The sequence below is a fragment of the Echiichthys vipera genome, assembly GCF_963691815.1.
Source record: "Echiichthys vipera genome assembly, chromosome: 17".
Classification (NCBI taxonomy): Eukaryota; Metazoa; Chordata; class Actinopteri; order Perciformes; family Trachinidae; genus Echiichthys; species Echiichthys vipera.
The window spans coordinates 12,342,822-12,362,664 of record NC_139842.1 but is presented as its reverse complement, the minus strand read 5'-3'; the positions used below and the strand labels follow the sequence as shown (position 1 = coordinate 12,362,664).

Sequence of the window (19,843 nt, the reverse complement as noted above, 5' to 3'; positions counted from 1 at the left end):
ACCGAGGGGCCATTGGTTAGCTTAGCTTAGCACAAAGACTTGAAATGAGTGGCTAGCCTGGCTCTGTCCTTTAAAGCTCATTATCCTAATTAACATGTTGTATCTCTTATAATCCTTACAAAAACGATTTTTGTAGAGGTTAGCCATCGCCCCCGTTTTGTGTCTAAGCTAACCGACTGCAGTGGCTTTATAAATACCCTTGGTAAAAGGAGAAATGTGTATTTCCCAAAAATGTTCATGTAAGGATTCATTAATTACATTAGCTTCAAAGTATTCAAATGATTTTTGTTTAGATTTCTTGAAAGTCATGGAGATTTTGACTAATATTCTGAGTTTATTGTTCATATATAACATGTCCCACTTGGTCTTAAGGCTGGACTAGCCTTTTGTTTTTTAATTCCATAATAACCTTTCAGCATTTTTTAAGTGGTCTGAGAGGAAACTAGACTTCCAGACCTCCTTTTATCAGCTTCACAATTTAGCTTGTGACGGGAGACTGGCTAACTGCCTAGACTGCAAAGCAAGACAAAAAAAAGGAGGACAGACTTCTCTAAAAGCCTAAAAGAGAGTCTGATAATGAACGCAATAAAACGCGTGTCAGTATTGGCGAAGTGTTTGAGAGATGGAGAGGAAGTGTTGTAGCCTTCTTCTTACTGTAGCCTAAGGACCATGGCTGTGGCTTATTCAAGATCATTACGTACTGGTTACTGTATAAAGGGAGGGACTTAGGACAGCACAGCGAAAGCTGCAGGGGGAAGGCTGTGTTTTCAGATTTTTCCTTTTCCAGAAAACTGTACTAACCACATTAACTGGGTCCTATTATTTATAAATGGTGGGTTTCTGTTGAAAAAACAAATATGGGCTGCTATATCATTGTCAGACAACTGTGAAATATCTCTAATTTCAACACTCTTCATAATAATCATGTCACTGCATCACTACCTGGGAAAAAAACACACCACATCCAATTAAAAGTTAACTACAAACATGACACTTTTATTGAACTTATATTTTTTCCTGATTCAGTTACAGAAACAAGAGAGTTAACTGTTTGTTTGTTTGTTTTAATTTATCTAATTAGGGGAATCAAGTTCTATACATAGGCATGCTGCGTCACTGCACAGTCACAGCTGTGAAAACCAATATCACCCCTGTCAGCTGCCCCGCTGGAACAGTCTGAAGGCAAGACAAATCAGGAGAGGACAGGCAAGGACATGTCAAACCCAGGGAGGATGGGTGTCCAGTGGGCTGCCCAGGGATGACAAACTTAACATAGAAGTTTTGTGCAAATTTCACCACAGTCTATTTGATTTGAAACACATAGACGATATCGGTCAGAAGATTCTTTTTTGCCCCCTTTCGAGTCTTCAAACTAACAGAGGAAGTTATTCTTAGGTCCAGTGATGATGGCCTTGCATTCCTTTTTGGGGAATCATACTATTTTGGACCATTTTCCCCTGACTATAATCTCTTTGCTTCTCAAGAGCCAGCTCTCTTTTTGTGTTTAAGAAAGCACAGACATTAAGTGTGTCATCTGATATACACTGAAATTATGATTGCTGTCACACGACCTTTACATAAATAGTTAGTTTTCAAAAGTACGTCTGAGAAAGGTGTTACATGTAGAAATGGTGATAAGCATGCACAGATAGGTAGTCGACGAAGTGCAAAATCTACAAAGTCACGTTATTTTTGTTTTTTTTGTACTCCACATTGAGTGAAAACATCGCATGAACTGAGACCTCACCTCCTCCGCTCTGAGAGTTTTGTCTAGTTACTGCTGACCATCCAAAACCCTGAGGACAGCTCTTATTTGTGGGCTACGACGCACAGATCTGGGGGCTCGTAGCCTGTGTCTGACCAGAGTCGTCCCAAACAGAGCCTGACGTAGCAGGACACGCTCTCTTTGGGCATGGAGCTGGCCTGCTGGTACCAGTCCTATTTTAGAATAGCCAGTGGGTAAGACATAAACATAGAGCAGCAGTCAAGGGTTGAACCATCGGCTGTTCTTAGTTGAGGACCGGGGGTCACCAAAATGACTGTCCGAGGGGCTTGAAGTGAGTTTTTTCAGCCCTCCCTGCTGTTTTTTGTTTTTTTTAATAATTATCCCTAAAATATTGTAGAATAAGTCATTGTTTACTGCATGAAGTGCCAAAAAATATTCACAGCCATCATTTCTTTTCTGAAAAAATAAAAATAAGTGGGTTTGTATCCCCGTAACCCTTACAGTAAAAAGAGGACCACTGTCTTGACTGAGAATACTGCGCGGGAGCTACAACCAACGTAACCTCATATAATTTCTTTAAACATTAATCAAACAGAAAAAATAATAAAAGCCTATCTAGTGTTGGCAAAACATTTCCCAAAATGCTATTTTAAGAAATAAAAGACACCAGCCAGAGAGAAATAAAAGCAAAATGTAACAACAAGCAAATGTATGAACAACAAAGCAAACCAGTTTAAAAAAAGAAATCCCAGATAAAAACAGTTTGCAGTAGTCAGTTCTCCAGTGGGTCATATGACACTGGTGGTGTCTAAACTCAGGCTACAGTTAAAAAAAAGAAAGGGAAAAAAAACGTAAACAAGCAAGCAAAGCTTTACAGCACTACTATGTACACAGCTTCTCAGGTGAAGAGAGAGAGAGAGAGACGTGTCGCGATGAAGGAAAAGGGCGTGAAATGGAGACTCCAGTGAAACAAGAGTCCTTCTTGGCACGCCGACCAGGAGGAGACAGGAGGAGGAGGAGGAGGAAGAGGACGAAGAAGAGACAGGAGGAGGAGGAGGAGGAGGGGGGAGAGAGACGCTTCACTAGATAAAGAAGACGACCACACGTAGAGCAGAGCAGCACGGCTGCCCGCACATCACACACAGACAGACCAGGGAGCCATTTTCTCTCACGGATCTTCCATAGACTCCCCTTGGACCGTCGCTCGACATCTCTTTCCTCCCTGCTCCCTCCTCTTATATTTTATCTCCTTCTTTCTACCTTGCACTGTAAATCTGGGTTTATAAGGCTCTAGGATATCTCCACACACCAGTCACAGCTTTATCTGTAGACTGTCACTCACAGTTTTGACTACCTTATCTGCATCGGCGTTGTTCCTGCACTTCTGTGCTACACTTGGAAGTTGTGTGGAGCATATTTAGCACCACAAAGAAACCTTGACTCCCCCACGCTCATAAAATCACACACGTTAACACTGATAGAGGAGCAAAGTACAGGAGAACGTTTCATTTCCTCGCTCTGTTTCCTGCTGATGTAAAGTGACAGTTTCTCCTGGCTGCTTCAAAACGCCAGTGGCCACCGGAGATCTGGGAGAGCAGCACGCAGCAGTCTGACCTAGATTCATGAAGAGTTGCCTCCCCACTGGTAACTGACGCCATCCTCGCCCTATCAGAAGCCACTCTACTCCACCGTCTATCTGCCATCTAAGAGCAGTTCATTAGCGGCTTGCGATCCCTCTGTTCAGGTGCTTCAGGCTGTTTTTGCTGCGGTCACCGGGAACTTCTTCTCCGAACACAGTGCAGGCTTCACAGTCTGTTTCACATTTTGCAAAGTGTCCATGCAGGCGGGAGGATGAGGCAAGGTGAGAAGAGTTATGTGATATTCACAGACGGGGCAGTCGAACAGGAAGAAGGGAGGAAGAAGAAGTGTTCACTTAGGGGTGACAGTCCAGAAGGGGAAGGTTTTATCGGAGCTGTGGAGTTGAGATGTAAGGAACACACACACACACACTCTTTTTTTCCCTCTCATATACTCTACATACACACCCATGGAGGCTGGTTCCTTGTAAGCGGGCGGTGCTCGGGCTGTACAGTTGCCTATGTGCTCACCTACACTGTGGATGGATGGAGGACAGAGCCAAATGTTTCCCTGTGAGCGCCAGCATTGTGAGGAGCAGCAGAAAAGACATCCTGACTGACAGGAAGAGCGATGGAGCAGGAAAAAGCGATATATTTCACAGTTTTTCAAGGGTGCTTACAGTGCTGTATAGTCTCAGGGGAGCAAATGCAACAAAAAGAATACCGCATGTTGATATTTTCGGATCTGAGTCAGCGTGTGGTTTGTTTTGCTACTTGCTGGTCACGTTTTGAGATTTGAACCCCTCTATAGAGATTTGTGTGCTAGAAGAGCTTTAGCTCTGTCCTCCATACCCTTCTCTCTCTCTCACTCTCACACACACTCATACAAGTTGCTTGGCACACAGTCAGAGTTTAAGTCTGTATACAGAATGAAAGGGCCACGTTGGCATCCACATTTTAAGTCCAACTCAACCAGGCAGGCCCCTCGTCCCGGAACCCTCCCTCCTCAACCTCTCCATCCTTTTCTTCATTTTCCACCACACATCTTTCCAATCCTCTGCTCACCACAGCTGCCTCCCCGTGTAGGTTGGAGGGGCAGAGGGCACCTGTGGAAGGACAAATTCAGTTTGTAAATGATAAACAATGTGGATGCCTTCATATATTCACACATGCATCTTCACACACATGCACATACAGTAGCTGCATAGGTCCTGTTTACAGGTTTTACTCATGCTTGTGTACAAACCTCCCCTTGGTTTAGAAATAAATACATCTCTGAGGGACTTCTCCTTTGACATTAACCCTTACGTGTCATCTGTCTAACTGTCCCAGATTTTAAGGCAAACCACAGAAATATCGTGTGCTGAAAGCTGCTCAAGACCTGGCTCAAATCATCTTTTATGCTCTCCATTACCTTAAAAAAAACAATTGTTTGATATTTTGGGTAGTTAATTTCTTGGATGAGAAGGTGAATACCACTCTCATTTCTGGGGAGCATATCTATGTTCTCCAGCTCAGTATCCTCTCAATTTGACATCTATTCTATTCATTTAGGTCAAATATTCAATGTATGTTTCCCTGGGTCAATATGTTGTTTTCTTGATTTCAGACATAGTTATATCTCTACAGTGGCTCAACAGATTTTTACCACTCATCTGCATTTGAAACGTCCATCTCTTAAATTCTTTTGCATTCAGCAAATGTGCAATGCAATGAACAGCAAATCTATAATATACCAACTCTTACAATGTTACTTCATAGCAAGAGACATAGGAACTGAGACCCTGTGAACGTAGGGATGACCCCTATGTGGGAATGCTGACTATGAGCAGCCGGTTAGCCTTGATTAGTACAAAGATTGGAAACGGTGTGGCTGTGTTAAAACCACCTCCCGGCACCTTTATAGCTCACTCATTTCATAATTTATTTGTTTAATCCGTGCCGAAGCAAAATTGTGGGTTTCTGGTTTTTATTGTTACCTCTGGCCAGAGCCTGGCTACTTGTTTCCACCTGTTTCCAGTCTTTATGCTAAGCTGACTGCTGCTTCATATTTATCATGCAGGCAAGACAGTGGCACCAATCTGCTCATCTAACCCTCTGCAATAAAGCAAAAAAGCTTATTCCCCAAATAGTCAAACTATTCTGTTAACTCAATCTTACATATCCTACACTCTCTTTTATTTAATTCTGTGCTTCCATGTTTTAAATGTATATTATCCTTTTAAAATGCTGTTTTAAAAGCTGAATTTCTCTAATAATACATTGTATGCCTTATGCAAAGCATTTCCCTTTGAGTATGAAGCATGCTATATAAATAAACTGTCTTTAAAATTAATGCACAGAAACACTAATGATATTTTAAGCAGAGCAGCTTAAGGAGGGTCTCTGCATTCCATCGGTTAAATTAGCACGCCCGCGATCACAAGTAATACAAATGATCTTTTAGTCCGTAGAGAGTGTTGCTTCAGCGTTTTAGCCTCCAGTGGTGTGTGAGGTTGTGTGTTGTGCTGTTGTGTGGCGAGCCTGATTCAAAGCGGTGGCTGGAAATGAGTTCACCTGTGCCAGCCACAGTACCCATTCATCCTGCATAACGAAGGGCGTGACAGGCCAGCAAGACAGTCGCATCACTCAGTGAACAGATACAATCGTGGCTTATCTACACACACAGGAGTGCATGGACACTTTCTCGCTCTCACCCATACACAAATCAATGTCATATGAGTGACCATTTGTGACAAAACCATCCATGCATGTGCCGACAAAATACAACACACACAGGCACATGGCCATGCATCCAACAAACGGGTAATGCACACACACACACACACACACACACACACACACACACACACACACACACACACACACACACACACACACACACAAAGACACACACACACACACACACACACACACACACACACACTCTCATACTCTCTCATACTCACACCCCTCCCTCATTCTTGTGCAATGAGGTACGGTCTGGAACGCACAAATGTGCATGCAGTCTTGTTGGTGTGGGCGAATGAGAGAGCGGCGTTTAAGCGGCGTTTAAGCGGCGTTTAAGCGGCGTTTAAGCGGCGTTTAAGCGGCGTTTAAGCGGCGTTTAAGCGGCGTGTAAGCGGCGTGTACCTGTGACTGCGAGGATGTACTCACCGCTCCCCCGTTCAGGATCATAGTCATCTCGGTTGGTTGGTAGACGTTGCTGCGGAAAGGAGCGCTGGGCCTGGCGGCGGTGTTGCTGTTATGTGGCCCGGCACCACCACCGCTCCTCAAGCCTGGCATGGAATAGACACAGAGGCGAAGAGAGATTACTGTGTAACCCTGTGCCACATAAATGTCCTCTTGTTCTTATTTCCAGCCACGAATGCAAATATTTCCTGGCGTTCTATTACTCACTTTGGCCTACATTCTACCTAAAGCCTGCCCACGCATCTTATGCGTGTCTGTTCTAAAATATTGGATTGTACCTGCAGTGTTCTCATCGTTGTATCCGTAGCCCTGGTTCTCCACAAACTGCCTGTGAGAGAGAGGGATGTCTTCGTCGAAGCTAGTCTCCCTCATCCGTGTCGAGTTCTGGGAGGTGTCAAAGTAATCTGGGGCAGTGGGCTGTGGAGGGGGTCTCAGGCAGATGTGGGATTCAGGAATGGCATGAAAGATCAGCAGCAGCCATCCCTGAGCCACTAAAGCAATGGCCAGTGCCGGGTCATTCCAGTCCGGGGACCTCCCGAGCCAGTCGTTGCCGTACAGATAGAAACCCACCCAGGCCACCCACAGCAGCAGCGACAGCAGGCAGGTGACCAGCAGCCAGATGGCATTGCAGCGCCACTGACTTGTCTTCCCACACAGGGCCAGGGAGGCAGCAGTAAGCGCGGCTAGTAGGAGGGCGAGCACGTAGCTGCAGGCTAGTGAGAAGTCCAGTGGCAGGTACTGACAAGCAGCTCGTCCCTCCCTCAGCACGGTAAGAAGTAGCCACTCAGCGGCGATGATGCCCTGCACGGCACTCAAACCCAACGCGAGGCCTGTTAGGGCGCAGCCACCAGGGCTCCGGCGCTCGCGGCCAATCCTGCGCAGGCGAACACCCTGCACCAGCAAGCAGGAGAAGCAAACGGCAAACAGGAGACCCCACAGGGCCCTGCGGAGCAAACATAATGACTCATCCTGCTCGATCAGGTAGACAAAGCTGAGGCCGAACAAGCCAAGGATGCCAAGGAGCAGCAGGAGGATGGGTCCCACTCCGCTGCGTTTCTCAGCCTCACTGATGTGATGCAAGCGGCACAGTAGGACTAGGGCCAGCAAGATGGCGGTCAGCACCCCGCCGGCAGCCACTGACTCCACAGCCACACCCCATATGGAGTCCAGGTCACAGAGGAGGGTGTAGGGACGCTCAAGGCCCCAGCCGCAGCCTCTTGGGAGAGGCTCAACAGGCTCCGAGAATCCGGTGGCATGATGAGCAGCAGTCAGCAGCAGCAGGAGGAGGATTGGGAGGAAGGCCATCTCTGAGAGAACAACAGACAAGAGGACAAGGAAGGAGGAAAGTCAAAGGAATGGAGAGAGAAAGGGAAACAGAGTGAGTCATTCTGGTCATAAATGCAACAGAGCTGAGCAGTCAGTCATTTCCACAGTAATCATGTGCCTGTGAGTGACAATACAGACAATCAGCCAAGGCTATGTTAGAGAGGAAAGAAAGGACAGTAGTTCATGCAGGGTGAATGACTGAACTGTTCCGCAAACACATACTGTTTCACCAATTGTAGATTGCAGCCATGAGCTCAATTAACACAGCATATATCAGAAAAAGAGCCTCATGACAAACCCAGAAAAGCCCAGATAAGCTGTTTTCAGTTAATTCACAGAGAAGTGAGTCAGAGCACCTACAGGGCTTCTGAAGAGAGTTTCAGGTGTATTATTTGTCCAGTCTAGTCAGATGAACCGGCTGCAGGGGCGCTGACAGGAAAGCTGCAACATCATGCATATTTTTATGAAGAAAAAAAAGTGAAAAACAAGATACAGAGAAAGAAAGTAGTGTGTACACGTAGTTCTACTCACTATCAGGCATCTGAGGGCATCTAGCAAGGCAAGGTGTGAGACAATGCATAATACACTGCGCACAAATACACAGCGCCTCAAGCACAAGTACAAACACTTGAGTACTTTTGTTTCCCGGTGGAAAAAAAAACAAAGCAGCCCTCGGTGAGCGAAATCAATGCTTTCTCAGTCTACTTATTCCTTTATTCATCACAACTGTTGGACGGCTGCACATACAAATACGCATTATTTCGTTTAATTGAGGTCTTTGTTATTGTCTCACCTGACAAGCTGGTTTTTTTTTTTGAGGGATTGATCTGTATTTAAAGCCCCATGATGCCGCACAGACGGCAGGTCATTCTGCCAGGTTACTGTCAACTGTCTCTCCGCTACATCGCTAAGCTTTCCGAAATTCTTTCCAAGCTGGCTCATACATTAGTGTGTCAAACAATCTGCTCTTACAAAGAACACACACACTTTTCAAGCCACTCCACACTTGAAGCTACACTTTGGATGTTTATTTCAACTGTAGTTTTGACATTAAAAAAAAATCTCAAGGGGTCCACAAATAGACTGTACCACAATATTTACATACCACGTAAAGGACACTGGATATTCCCAGCTTCATATTCTCTCTCCATGCCAGTAAGTCAGGGAGAGTTACATGGTCGATCCGTCAGGGGAGAGAGGTAGATTTAAATACACACCAGCCAGGGCTAACAGGTCACACACAGTACTTCCAGCGTGTAGAGTAGTAAATGGGCCAGACAGCAAGAGAGTCAGACTGATTTATTTTCAAAAGGGAAATAGGGACAGAAGTGGGAGGATGTCTGCTGGATCTGCAGCAAATACACTGTCAAATCAGACGTTCTTTTGATTGTATGACCTGTCACTTTAATGCATCTCACTTTCTACCTTGGAGGAATGTAATGAAGTACATTTACTGAAGGATTGCCCTTCAGCACAAATCTAAACGACTTGTATTTGACTTGAGGGCCTTCATTTCACAGGACTTTGTCATTCTAATCCACTAGAAGTCAGAGGGGAATATTGTACTTTTTACAACACAAATTAATTGCATATGAAATATATGAAGAGTGTAAAATATGATAAACTGTTTTGTTATAGATACACTGTTGGATAGTATAAAGAATTTAGAGTTGAAACCATTGGTCAATTAATAGTTTAGTGGACAGAAGGTTAGAACTGTTTTATAAGTAATCATTTCAATTTATTTTTCAGGGAAAAAAGTCAAACATTTTATGACCCAAGCTTCTCAAAAGTGAGGATTAACTGCATTTCGGTGTCACTTCAAAAATCTTGCGGTTTGGATAGTTGGACAAAACAAGTACTTTGAAAGTGTCACTTGGTGCTCTTGGTAATGGTGCAAACAAGAACCTGGGTTTTTTTCTGTAGTGAGTACTCTTACTTGTAATACTTTATTGTCCTAGTTATACTTACATATAATTTTAAGTTCTGTGGGGACTTCCGCCAGGGAGACAGGCCAAACACCGTTCATCTGAAAACAATGCCCATGTTGCCATGACACTGAACTGGATTAACATAGGTGAAGTATCTCCCCAGCTTCATATTCTCTCTCCATGCCTAAAGGATCTGGACTTCCACCTCCACTGATTTTCTATTACAAGTACTTTTACATAAAAGAGGGTTGAGTATGCTATTAATAACTTAATTATCATTATTAGTGAGTGAGCTCTAACCAAGTCAGATACTATAATGTACAGTATATTATGTACATAGCTGCTCCATCTATTATTTCCAAGCTTTTGATGTGCTTAATATCCATTAAAAAAAAGCATATTTTTCCGGCAGATATTGTTTACATCTTGTGATATATCTTTATTTATTTCTGTGAGATCCTAGGGGGGATAACAGTGAAAGATGCATGTGCACACATGCACTGTATGCCTGTGTTTGTGCATATTCATTTATTTAGAGCTCTTTCATGTATCCTTCAGAGATTTACACCCTCCAAAATTTCTCCTCACGGCTTCTCATTACCAAAATTCTTCGCTCCCTCGTCTTCCTGGCGTTATTTTAGCCTGTTGTTTCCCGCCTTATTGGAACAGCTTCACCACCGCTGGTTATTATTGGTCTACTTTAACATCAGCCAGTGCTTATAGAGAGATGAGTCATCAAAACATGCATACACACTCACAATGGAGCTTTTTACACAACACCCTACGCTTATGTTGTGGCACAAAAACAGACACACTCCTGATAAACCAAGGCTTTCTTTTAAACATGCTGTTTCTCTACAGATAACTATGGTTACGCCCGCTCTCTAAATGACAGGAATAAAACAAAAGGGACAGGAAACAAAGAGAGGAAGGTTCACTCATCCTCAACCAGCCGATCAGACTGCTCCTCCTCTGTCTTTTCTTTTTGTCTTCTTTGTCACACTTCCTAATAACACAGCTTGTGAAGCTGCAGACCAGACGAGAGACACACACAGACAGAGGCTCTGTGTCCTGCACACCACTTTTTCATTCCCTCACCCTCTCACCCAGTCACTCCATCTTGCACAGATGGTTGCTCTGGCTGCTTTTTGAGTGCAACTTGGCAGACTGGTGAGCTGAAGGATGCAAACAGAGGGCCACATACACACACATGTGCAGAACCACCCATGCTCCTCCTTACACATGCACGACACACATCTATAGCACACAGGCCACACGCTCAAGTCCTCTTCCCTTCTTCCCACTAATATGAGTCATGTGAAAAGAGAGAGAGACATAGAGAGAGCCCCTGGCCTTCCGCTTTGTGCAGCACGGAGGATGCTGCCGCCGTTTTATCCTCCCCTGCCTCCCTCCCTCTCTCCCTCCCATCTTTCGAGACATGTTTCTCTCACTCCTGCTCCATGCAGCCATTTCTGTCCTCCCCTCCATTTAAAATCCTCAATTCTGTCGAATTTCAATGCCACCTCTCCTCCGGAGCAGCCAGAGCGCTCTCACCCCTCCGCTTCATTTGAAGATGTGCTGTGGAAGATTTACCTAACATACCTTCTCTCCCCATATTTTCTCCCTCTTTTTCCCCTCCATCATCTAATCCCAAGCACACCCCTCTTCCTTCCATTTTGGTTTCCTCTTCTTCCCTCCTTGTGCCCCTTCCTGCTGCCCTCCCTCCCCCTTTGCCTTTATTCTTGCTGTGTATCTTATGTAACTGGGGAAGGATCCAGTTCCTGCCAGTTCTGCTGCATGGCTGCTGTTTCTCGGGCATCATCTTCCTCAGTGCCAAGCAGCCTGCTGGCACTCAGAGGCCCTTCTTAGTTTTGTATTCTGCACGTAGCCCTGTTACATGCATTCATGCTGCACGTGTCACTCACACACAGACTGGCATAATGCCCATGTGTGCTGGCTCTATTTGCATGTAAATATAACATTCTGCTTGGTGGCATGTATTATGCATCTGTGTGTGAAGGCACCCCATTCTCACACAAAGCTGAATGTGACAAGTATGCAGCGTACATTCCTTATACATACAACAGGAGTGAGAGTGCAAATATGCAGCACTGCAGTCCATCAAATCTGCTCCTCCTGTCCTGTACAATTACCTCTTTCTATAATTATCAGACATAGCACACAAGCAGATGCTGTCTAATTACTGTGGTGATAATGTGGAAGATTATGCATTTCAACGACTTGCTTCAATTCTTTTTTATCTCCATTTTCTGTTTTATTCACACTACTGACTGAGAAAATGTGAGTGTGAGTGTGTAGGTGTATGGATGGGAACACGCTGATCAGCTGTTGAGGTGAGCAGGTCATTTGAAGGACCTGTGCTGGCATCTGCTTCCTGGTGTTGCCATTCAAAACTCCACAGCATTATCCACCCTCTTCTCTAACACTAACAGACCTTTTCTTTTTTTTTCGCATACATTTACATTTTTAGAGGCTGGGATTACATAAGGCCTTAGATATCAGTCATGTTAAATTAACCCGGGCTGTCTGGATGTTCTGTCTCACTGTATGAGAGTTACTTTGGATTAAAAACACATCTGTGCTTCTAAATAAGCTTGTAGCTCTGTATCGCAGATTGCTCTTTTATCAGTTGTTTCTTATGTATTAAGCTCTCATGAACTTCTCTAGTGTCTTGAGTGAGAATAATTGGCTTGAAATTGCTGCTAGAGTGGTGGTTTGGCCTGGAGGGAGGTCATAGAAGTAACGATAATAAGTACCAATATGGACCTGCCTGTCTTACCCAAAGATTGTATAAATGTGATGGACGTAGCCACTGTGACGTGATCCACTGGTTTGTGGACTAATATTGTGAAGCTTCATTTTTGACATTTTGGCCATCCCCATCTAGGTTTTCTGCAACCATAAGCGACCATGTTTGGAGAAGAGGGTTTAGCTGAGGAGAAGTGCTAAGCCAGTGTTGTTTCAATGGTGCTGCACTAAGCTAAACGCTGCGGTGACACAGAGTCAGTTGAAAATCATTAAGTTACCAGCTCAAATTCATGCTACCTACCTAGCTTAGTTAGCAAAGTGCTGACATTTCTAGGCGACCAAAATGTTACAATTTACCTGGATGGAACTGAACTGAAAACACACTGTCAACCCCGAATACATTAATATCTATTCTCTCTGTAGTTTTGGAGGAGCTCCATTTGAAAAAGAGCTTAATGTGGAGTCGAAACACTCTTAGGTAGGATGCTCATCCACAACAAATAGGAGCCTCTCTTCCTCACTCAAGGACACTTTGATAGGACACATGGTTGTTGTAATCCCTGAACTTATGACACTGCAGAGATGGCCTTCCTCGGCAGTCCTGCATTCAGTCAGAGACCTCCTATACAGAAAATCGCAAAAAGCACTGCCACATTCAAAGTTGGTGTTTTGAGAAAGATATCTCTGGTGCAAGTTTGCTGAAATAAACAGACCTGAGATCACACCTACGCAGTAGGACGCAAGTTTCCTGTGCATAGATGCTTTAAAATACATTTACTGTAACTTTGATGTGTTTTTTCTTGAACAATTGCAAGGGATTGCATTCAGCTTACCACTAGAAACTCAACCATCATCCCACTTCAAATAAAATGCACAGTAACTATGAATTACATCGCATGATCTGATCCGTCTGACTTTGTCTCTAATCTCTCCACATCTGTAACGCTCCAGAGTGATGTCACAAATCCCTTGTGTGGTAGATGAAAATGGAAATAAAAGAGGAGATGCAGAAGAAGAAAGACGGTTGGATAAATGTGCTAGATGTCAAAGTAAGACGTATGGGTGTGCTAAAATATTGAAAAGGAGTTGGTGAGGACACGTTTTAGGAATAAATAGACTCACAAAAAAGTGGTAGTCAATTCACAGCACCGACCTCCTGGGTGTCACCGTGAAGAAACCGACAGTGGAAGTATTTTCCCCGTCTCTTCAGACATCCCCTGCCATCCTAATTAGACCTCATTACCATGTGACTGGGCTCTCAGCAAGACCATATGCTAATTGACTTAACAATTAACAGCGCAAGTGCCTTATACCCTTCCCTCTGCTCCCGTTTCTTCTTCTTCCTCCTCTTCCTAAATCAACAACCGATGGAATGTGATGAAGTGAAGGCATCCCAAGCCTAAAAAAATGCACCCTGAAACAAAGCCGCAGACTTCAGGTGTCATGTGTTCTGCTTCTGTGCAATGTCAATGAGCATCTTGGATACAGTGATGGGATGAATGGAGAGGTTGGTCACAGGAGCCCAGAGAGATCCGACTTGGTTAGAGGGCGTGATAGTGATCAGAGGAGCAGGAGAAACAAGGAACAGGCGGATGTGCAAGGGACAAATTGGAGCGAGCCTTGTGCCTGGAGCGCGCGCGTGTGTGTGTGTGTGTGTGTGTGTGTGTGTGTGTGTGTGTGTGTGTGTGTGTGTGAGAGAGAGAGAGAGAGAGAGAGAGAGAGAGAGAGAGAGAGAGAGAGAGAGAGAGAGAGAGAGAGAGAGAGAGAGAGAGAGAGAGAGAGAGAGAGAGAGAGAGGAAGGAGGGGTGGGTAAGTTCTGATGTATGTGAAAATCCAGCTCGTACACTAAGCTGTGTAATGTGTATACAAGAGTCCACACACACTAACACACACAATCATCCAAACATGGTACATATGGCATCAGCCCCGAGGAGATACTGTAGCATTATATTTTCCCATGAGGATGCTAACTAACTCATGAAAGCACGGCCTGAGAATAAACAGCTCCACTCTGCTGTATATTGATTAATGACGGAAAACAGAACGCTCCAAAATAGGCCCGGGAGCTTTCCCAGTACACAAATACCGCACTGACTGAGGCTCGAGGCTAATGTATCACCTATCTATCGACCTACAGAAAGTCAATCCATGCATTGACTTCCATTTCCATATAACTTCCTTAGTCTAATTGGACTCAGTTGGTCAGTTAAGTGCAATTTCTTTCAAGAGTTTAGACAACAAGCCTTTTGTTGAGGCCAGCGTTGGAGGGGCAAGTCTACTAAAGGGGACACCCTTGGTTTTAGCTGACCTAAGGAGCAGCTTAATGCAAACACACATTTGGAGAATGCTCTTTTTTCTTTTCTTTTTTTCCAGCTCACCCCCTCTCAACAATACCCGCCACATGGGAAGGTCCCTGGGGGGTTCCAGAAGAGTGTGTTTGTTTGAGGGAGCAGCAGCAAGACTATTGTTACTGAGGTGTGTGTGTGTGTGTGTGTGTGTGTGTGTGTGTGTGTGTGTGTGTGTGTGTGTGTGTGTGTGTGTGTGTGTGTGTGTGTGTGTGTGTGTGTGTGATCCAAATATAAAGCATGACATCTAACCTCTAAACTAAAGAATGGAGGAGTGACTGACACTCCTAAAATATCCCAGTGTATTGTGGGGTGAGAATGGAGCTGCAGCTACTAAAAGAGACCAACCTTTTCATCCTCGTGAGAAAAATGTGCCATCAGTCCTTAAATATCACATAGGTCAAAGTCCTCCTTGTCTTTAGTTAAGCTTGACATGCTTTTGACAAATGCCCTTTGAGGTCAAGGCCATATACAAGTATGTACCAAGCGCTGAGTGTAAATGTTCATTTATGCACCATGCCCAGTGTGTTAATGTACAGTTCATTTACTGTATGTATACAATACGGCGTGCCCTTTCTGCACACACCTATGAATTTGGTGCATCGACATCGCCTTTCTCCCCGGGCTGTCAGTGATGCAACTTCCACCTCATTGGTAACAAGCCCCGGAACAGCGTTATTACAAATCAACCCGAGACGTGCATTCAAATAAACCGAGATCCCCTGTGGGTTCAGTTAAAATAGTCCTACCCACTGACTGATTATGTATCTCGCACACGCATCTCCACAAGAATACCACATCCCCTACCCCCATTTTTATTAATCAATACATGGTCTACATGATGAGCAGCACGTACCTTAAGGGGTGTAAACAAATCCAATCGACAAGGAAGGCAGATGCACAGCTGTCAGGTTTGATGGGAGACTGGGAGAGTAAAAAAATGTCACATTTCGAAATGAGCTCCGCTCGCTGTGTTTGCGTATTCTCTCTCCGTCCACATGGACTCGTACGCGATGAGCCCAGATGATTCTTTCCGCTCCAGCTTTGAAAAAAACAGAGGAACACGGTTTTTTTCAGCCCCTGTCTGTTGTCCCCAGAGGCAGAACGGGCAAAGACAAAACACACCGGGGTGTCAGGATTAATATGTGGCAGAGATTCTGGATCGTTTCCCCCTAAATCCTTTGTTCAGCGGTGCGCATCGTTGGCTTTCACTCTGCACCGCTAAAGGAGCATCATAAAAATAAATTAAACATCAAAATAAATAAAACACACAGTGAGCCGAAGTCCTGGGGTGCGCAGAGACGGTGCCACCCCCCAAATCCCGCGCGATCCCCTTCTCCTGCTACTGCGATGGATATGCCGCTGAATGTCCGGGTCGACGCTCAGTGGTCCCCGCTGCAAATCTCCCGACTGAATGCATCACCAAAACTGCGCTCCGCACAACGCGCGTACTGGTAATCCCTCTCCGCACACACACACACACACACACACACACACACACACATGCACAGAGAAAGTGACAGCTCTCCAGAGCTGACTCTCTGCCCCCCTCCCCCTCCCTCTTACTGCTTTACTCGGTGATAAATTAATTGGTGCCTGTCAGGGGGGAAACCTTGATAGATCCTTTCAAGACGCACGGGGGTCTCTCTCTTTTACACACACGCGCATACACACGCACACGCGCCACCTAAATCTTATGTCACTGTAACAAGCTGCACTCACAGTTTGTACTCTACAGTTTAGTTCCAGATTTCGGTATTTCTGTTATTGCCTCGTTCGCTAAGTCATAGAAAATATGCCAATACAACGTCAAGTTAAACTCGTAAAAAACCTGTTAAACCTCCATTTCCTGTTGTATCTTTCAGAATAAAGTTCAAGAAAAAATCACAGTCTGCTGCTTGGAAATAGAAATGAAACTATTTTATATATAATGATATATACAGATGATACAAATCAGTGTTTTCTCCCAAAACATCAAGCTGACTCAAAGACTATTAAATGGACTGCCGTTATGTAGCGCTTTTATTCAAAACATTTAACAATTTGCCACTCATTCACTCTTTTACATCATTGCCTATTTCCCAAAATGGAAGGTTTGCTGAATCAGTGACTTCTTTAAATCACCTCTTAAAATACACTTTTTTATATGATGTCGTCTTTTTACTTATTTTATTTAGGCTATTTACTCATTTTTATTTTTATCATTTGGTTTCTTTGCTGTCTTCATCTGTTAATTTAATTTCTTTTGTTGTTAATTTGTTGTTTCTCACCTTGTTAATGTGTTTCTATATACAGTATATACATATATATACATATATATATATATATATATATATATATATATATATATATATATATATATATATATATATATATATATATGGATTTCTATATGCTTTTGTCTTTCATCTGTCAAAGCACGTTGTAAACGTTAGTTTTTAAAGGTGCTATATAAATAAAGTTATTATTGTTATTATTTATATTTCTTCCATGGGCAATGGACTATCAGGAAGTCAGAAGGAGCAAATGATTGAACAACAAACCCTGGTATATATCATGGAGGACCTAGCAACAGACTTGAGTGAGTATTATTTCACAAAGACACATTGACATGGTTTTCTTACTTGGGCTACTACTTGTTTGGTCAGCTCACAAATCACTGGCACCCTTCTTGCAAATCATACATTTTCATTTAATGAGGTGACACTCTTATTTTGACAGTATTCCAACCTCGTTTCCGGGATTATCTCTGGCTCTTTGACCCAAACACAAACTGCTGTGGTGCTTATATTTCTCCCTCTCGTCACATGCTTGTCGCCTCAGCTGCTCCAGTCCATCTACACGGAGGCTGAATGGTGGAGCCCCCCCCCACACACACACACACACACACACACACTATACCCCCACTATACCTCCACTATACCTCCACCCCCACCCGGACTTCCATCATGCCTTTATGTTGCTGCATGATCTGGGCATGTGGAAGTCATTTGTGGCAGTGTTATCACAATTTGCACTGGGTCCCAAAATTGTCCCCACTGCAGTTGGACAAGCAAGAGCAGAGCATGGCAGCCATGACACCTCTGACCAGGCTGTAATGCTGCTGCTGCTGCTGGTGGTGGTCTTAAATAGTAACACTGGAGATGAAAACATCCCCTCTCTGTCCGATTTACATCTCATTTTATAGGATTGCAAAACATCAAGTGATATGGGGGGTTAATCTACACTTTTTAGTCTATACATGTGAATGGTATAAAGCCAAGGGGGCATTGGGAACCAACACAGTCACACTCACATTCTGCATGGGATTGCCCTCTCGTTCCCTCTTTCCCACCTACTTTCCCTTTCACACACTTAAATACATGCAAAGTGAGATGATATGCGGGCTCTAGGCGGTAAGGAGGCGTATCATATGGGGAGGCAGCTGAGGATGTGAGACTAATCTGACAGGTGCAGGCTGAGAGAGTGACAGCATGGGAAGAGGGGGCGGCAGGAGGAGGAGGGGGGGGGGGGGTCACTCCTCGAAACAGGACGACTAAGGAGATTAATGGCCTGCTCACTTTATCAGCAGACAGGCTCTGGCTGTATCATCAATAGCCTACCTGATTTGCATCATCTTTGCTATCAGCAGGGAGAGATTGTGTACAGAAAAGGCAATCATATCACTCACTAATGACAATAAATGAAGGGACGTCACCGCAACACAGTAGGTTGATAAAGTGTTGACAAGGTGTATTGACCTGCAGCAGGCAAGTTTCTAAATGTGAAGCTTTGAAGGTAATTTGACATTTTGTGACTTCAAGAAAAAAAATTCAAATTTTTAAGGGAATATCCTTTTACGTTTGCTTGCTGAGAGTTAGATCAATAAATGCAATTTGATGAATATATACAGTATACTGGGTCCAGAGGCGGGTTAGCTTAGCTTAGCACAAAGACTGGAAAAGGACAAAGAGCTAGCATGGCTCTGTCAAAAAGTAACAAAATCTGGCTGGCTTGTCTTAACCTCCCTAATTTACATGTCAAAACTGTGTTGACATGTAAAAAACAACAATTTGCAGTGTTACGTGGCTGACTTTTAGTGGCCAGGCGCTGTCACTATGGGGTTGCCTGGCAACCAGCAGTGTCTCTACAAAGTTACTGGTCCCTGTCAGGGGTGGAAGAAGTATTCAAATGCTCTACTTAAGTAATAGTACCAATTAGTAATAATTCAAAGTCCTGCATGAACTATCCTTAAGTAAAAGTATATAAGTATAGCAACAATATGTCGTACAAGTATTAAAGTAAAAGTACTGGTTGGTCCCCTGACTGATATATTATTATATATGACACCATGAGAATATTAGGTTACTGTTTTAGCTGCTGGAGGTGGAGCTAGTCCGAACTACTTTTATATACAATTTTATATAAAGAGACACCAGATATATCTGAGGGGTTGTGAGGCGGTTTTGGGTCTGTGCACTTTTTCCTCTATGGTTAAATTTTTGGTGAGGTATTGGATCATTTATACACGTATTGAACTGAAACCATGTGAGAAGTTTAAAGGGGAAAACAATATTTGTTGCAGCTGTTAACAACTCATCTGAAATGTGACCCTGACTACACTGGGCAAAAGCCTAAACGGTCAGACACTGGGTTAGTCTTTAACAATGTGTTGTATTTTAAAAGGTTGTTATATTATCTATTGTGTAAAATCTTCATCTTAAATGTAGGCCTAACTAGTAACTGAAGCTGGCAAATAAATGTGATGGAGTAAAGTACAATATTTCCCTCTGAAATATAGCAGAGTGGAAGTATAAAGTAGCATAAAATGGAAATACTCAAGTAAAGTACAAATAGGCCTGCCCTCAAATTTGTACTCAGTATACTTTATACTACTCACTATATTTATACTCAGTACTTTCTATCACTGGTCCCAGTGAAGGAATATTCTGGCACATAACCCTCTGAAAAACTCTGTACATTTAAACAAACCACATA

The 19,843-nt window shown here is 43.7% G+C and overlaps 1 protein-coding gene across 1 annotated transcript; it reads right to left on the bottom strand.

Annotated features, from left to right (window-relative positions):
- Positions 1 to 1,023: 1,023 nt before the first annotated feature.
- On the bottom strand, positions 1,024 to 16,317 carry gprc5ba (G protein-coupled receptor, class C, group 5, member Ba). The gene is made up of 4 exons (XM_083930955.1): positions 15,723 to 16,317; positions 6,774 to 7,802; positions 6,460 to 6,581; positions 1,024 to 4,409 (listed from the first exon to the last, which is right to left on the bottom strand). Exons 2-4 carry the CDS (start codon positions 7,798 to 7,800, stop codon positions 4,365 to 4,367), a joined length of 1,194 nt encoding a protein of 397 aa, XP_083787081.1. The 5' UTR covers positions 7,801 to 7,802; positions 15,723 to 16,317; the 3' UTR covers positions 1,024 to 4,364.
- Between the last annotated feature and the right edge of the window lie 3,526 nt (positions 16,318 to 19,843).

Coding starts and splice junctions, on each gene's coding strand:
- gprc5ba (XM_083930955.1), bottom strand. CDS start 7,800: ATGGCCTTCCTCCCAATCCTCCTCCTGCTGCTGCTGACTGCTGCTCAT. Junction 6,582..6,773: donor CAACGATGAGAACACTGCAG/GTACAATCCAAT, acceptor ATTCCATGCCAG/GCTTGAGGAGCGGTGGTGGT. Junction 4,410..6,459: donor TGATCCTGAACGGGGGAGCG/GTGAGTACATCC, acceptor GTCCTTCCACAG/GTGCCCTCTGCCCCTCCAAC.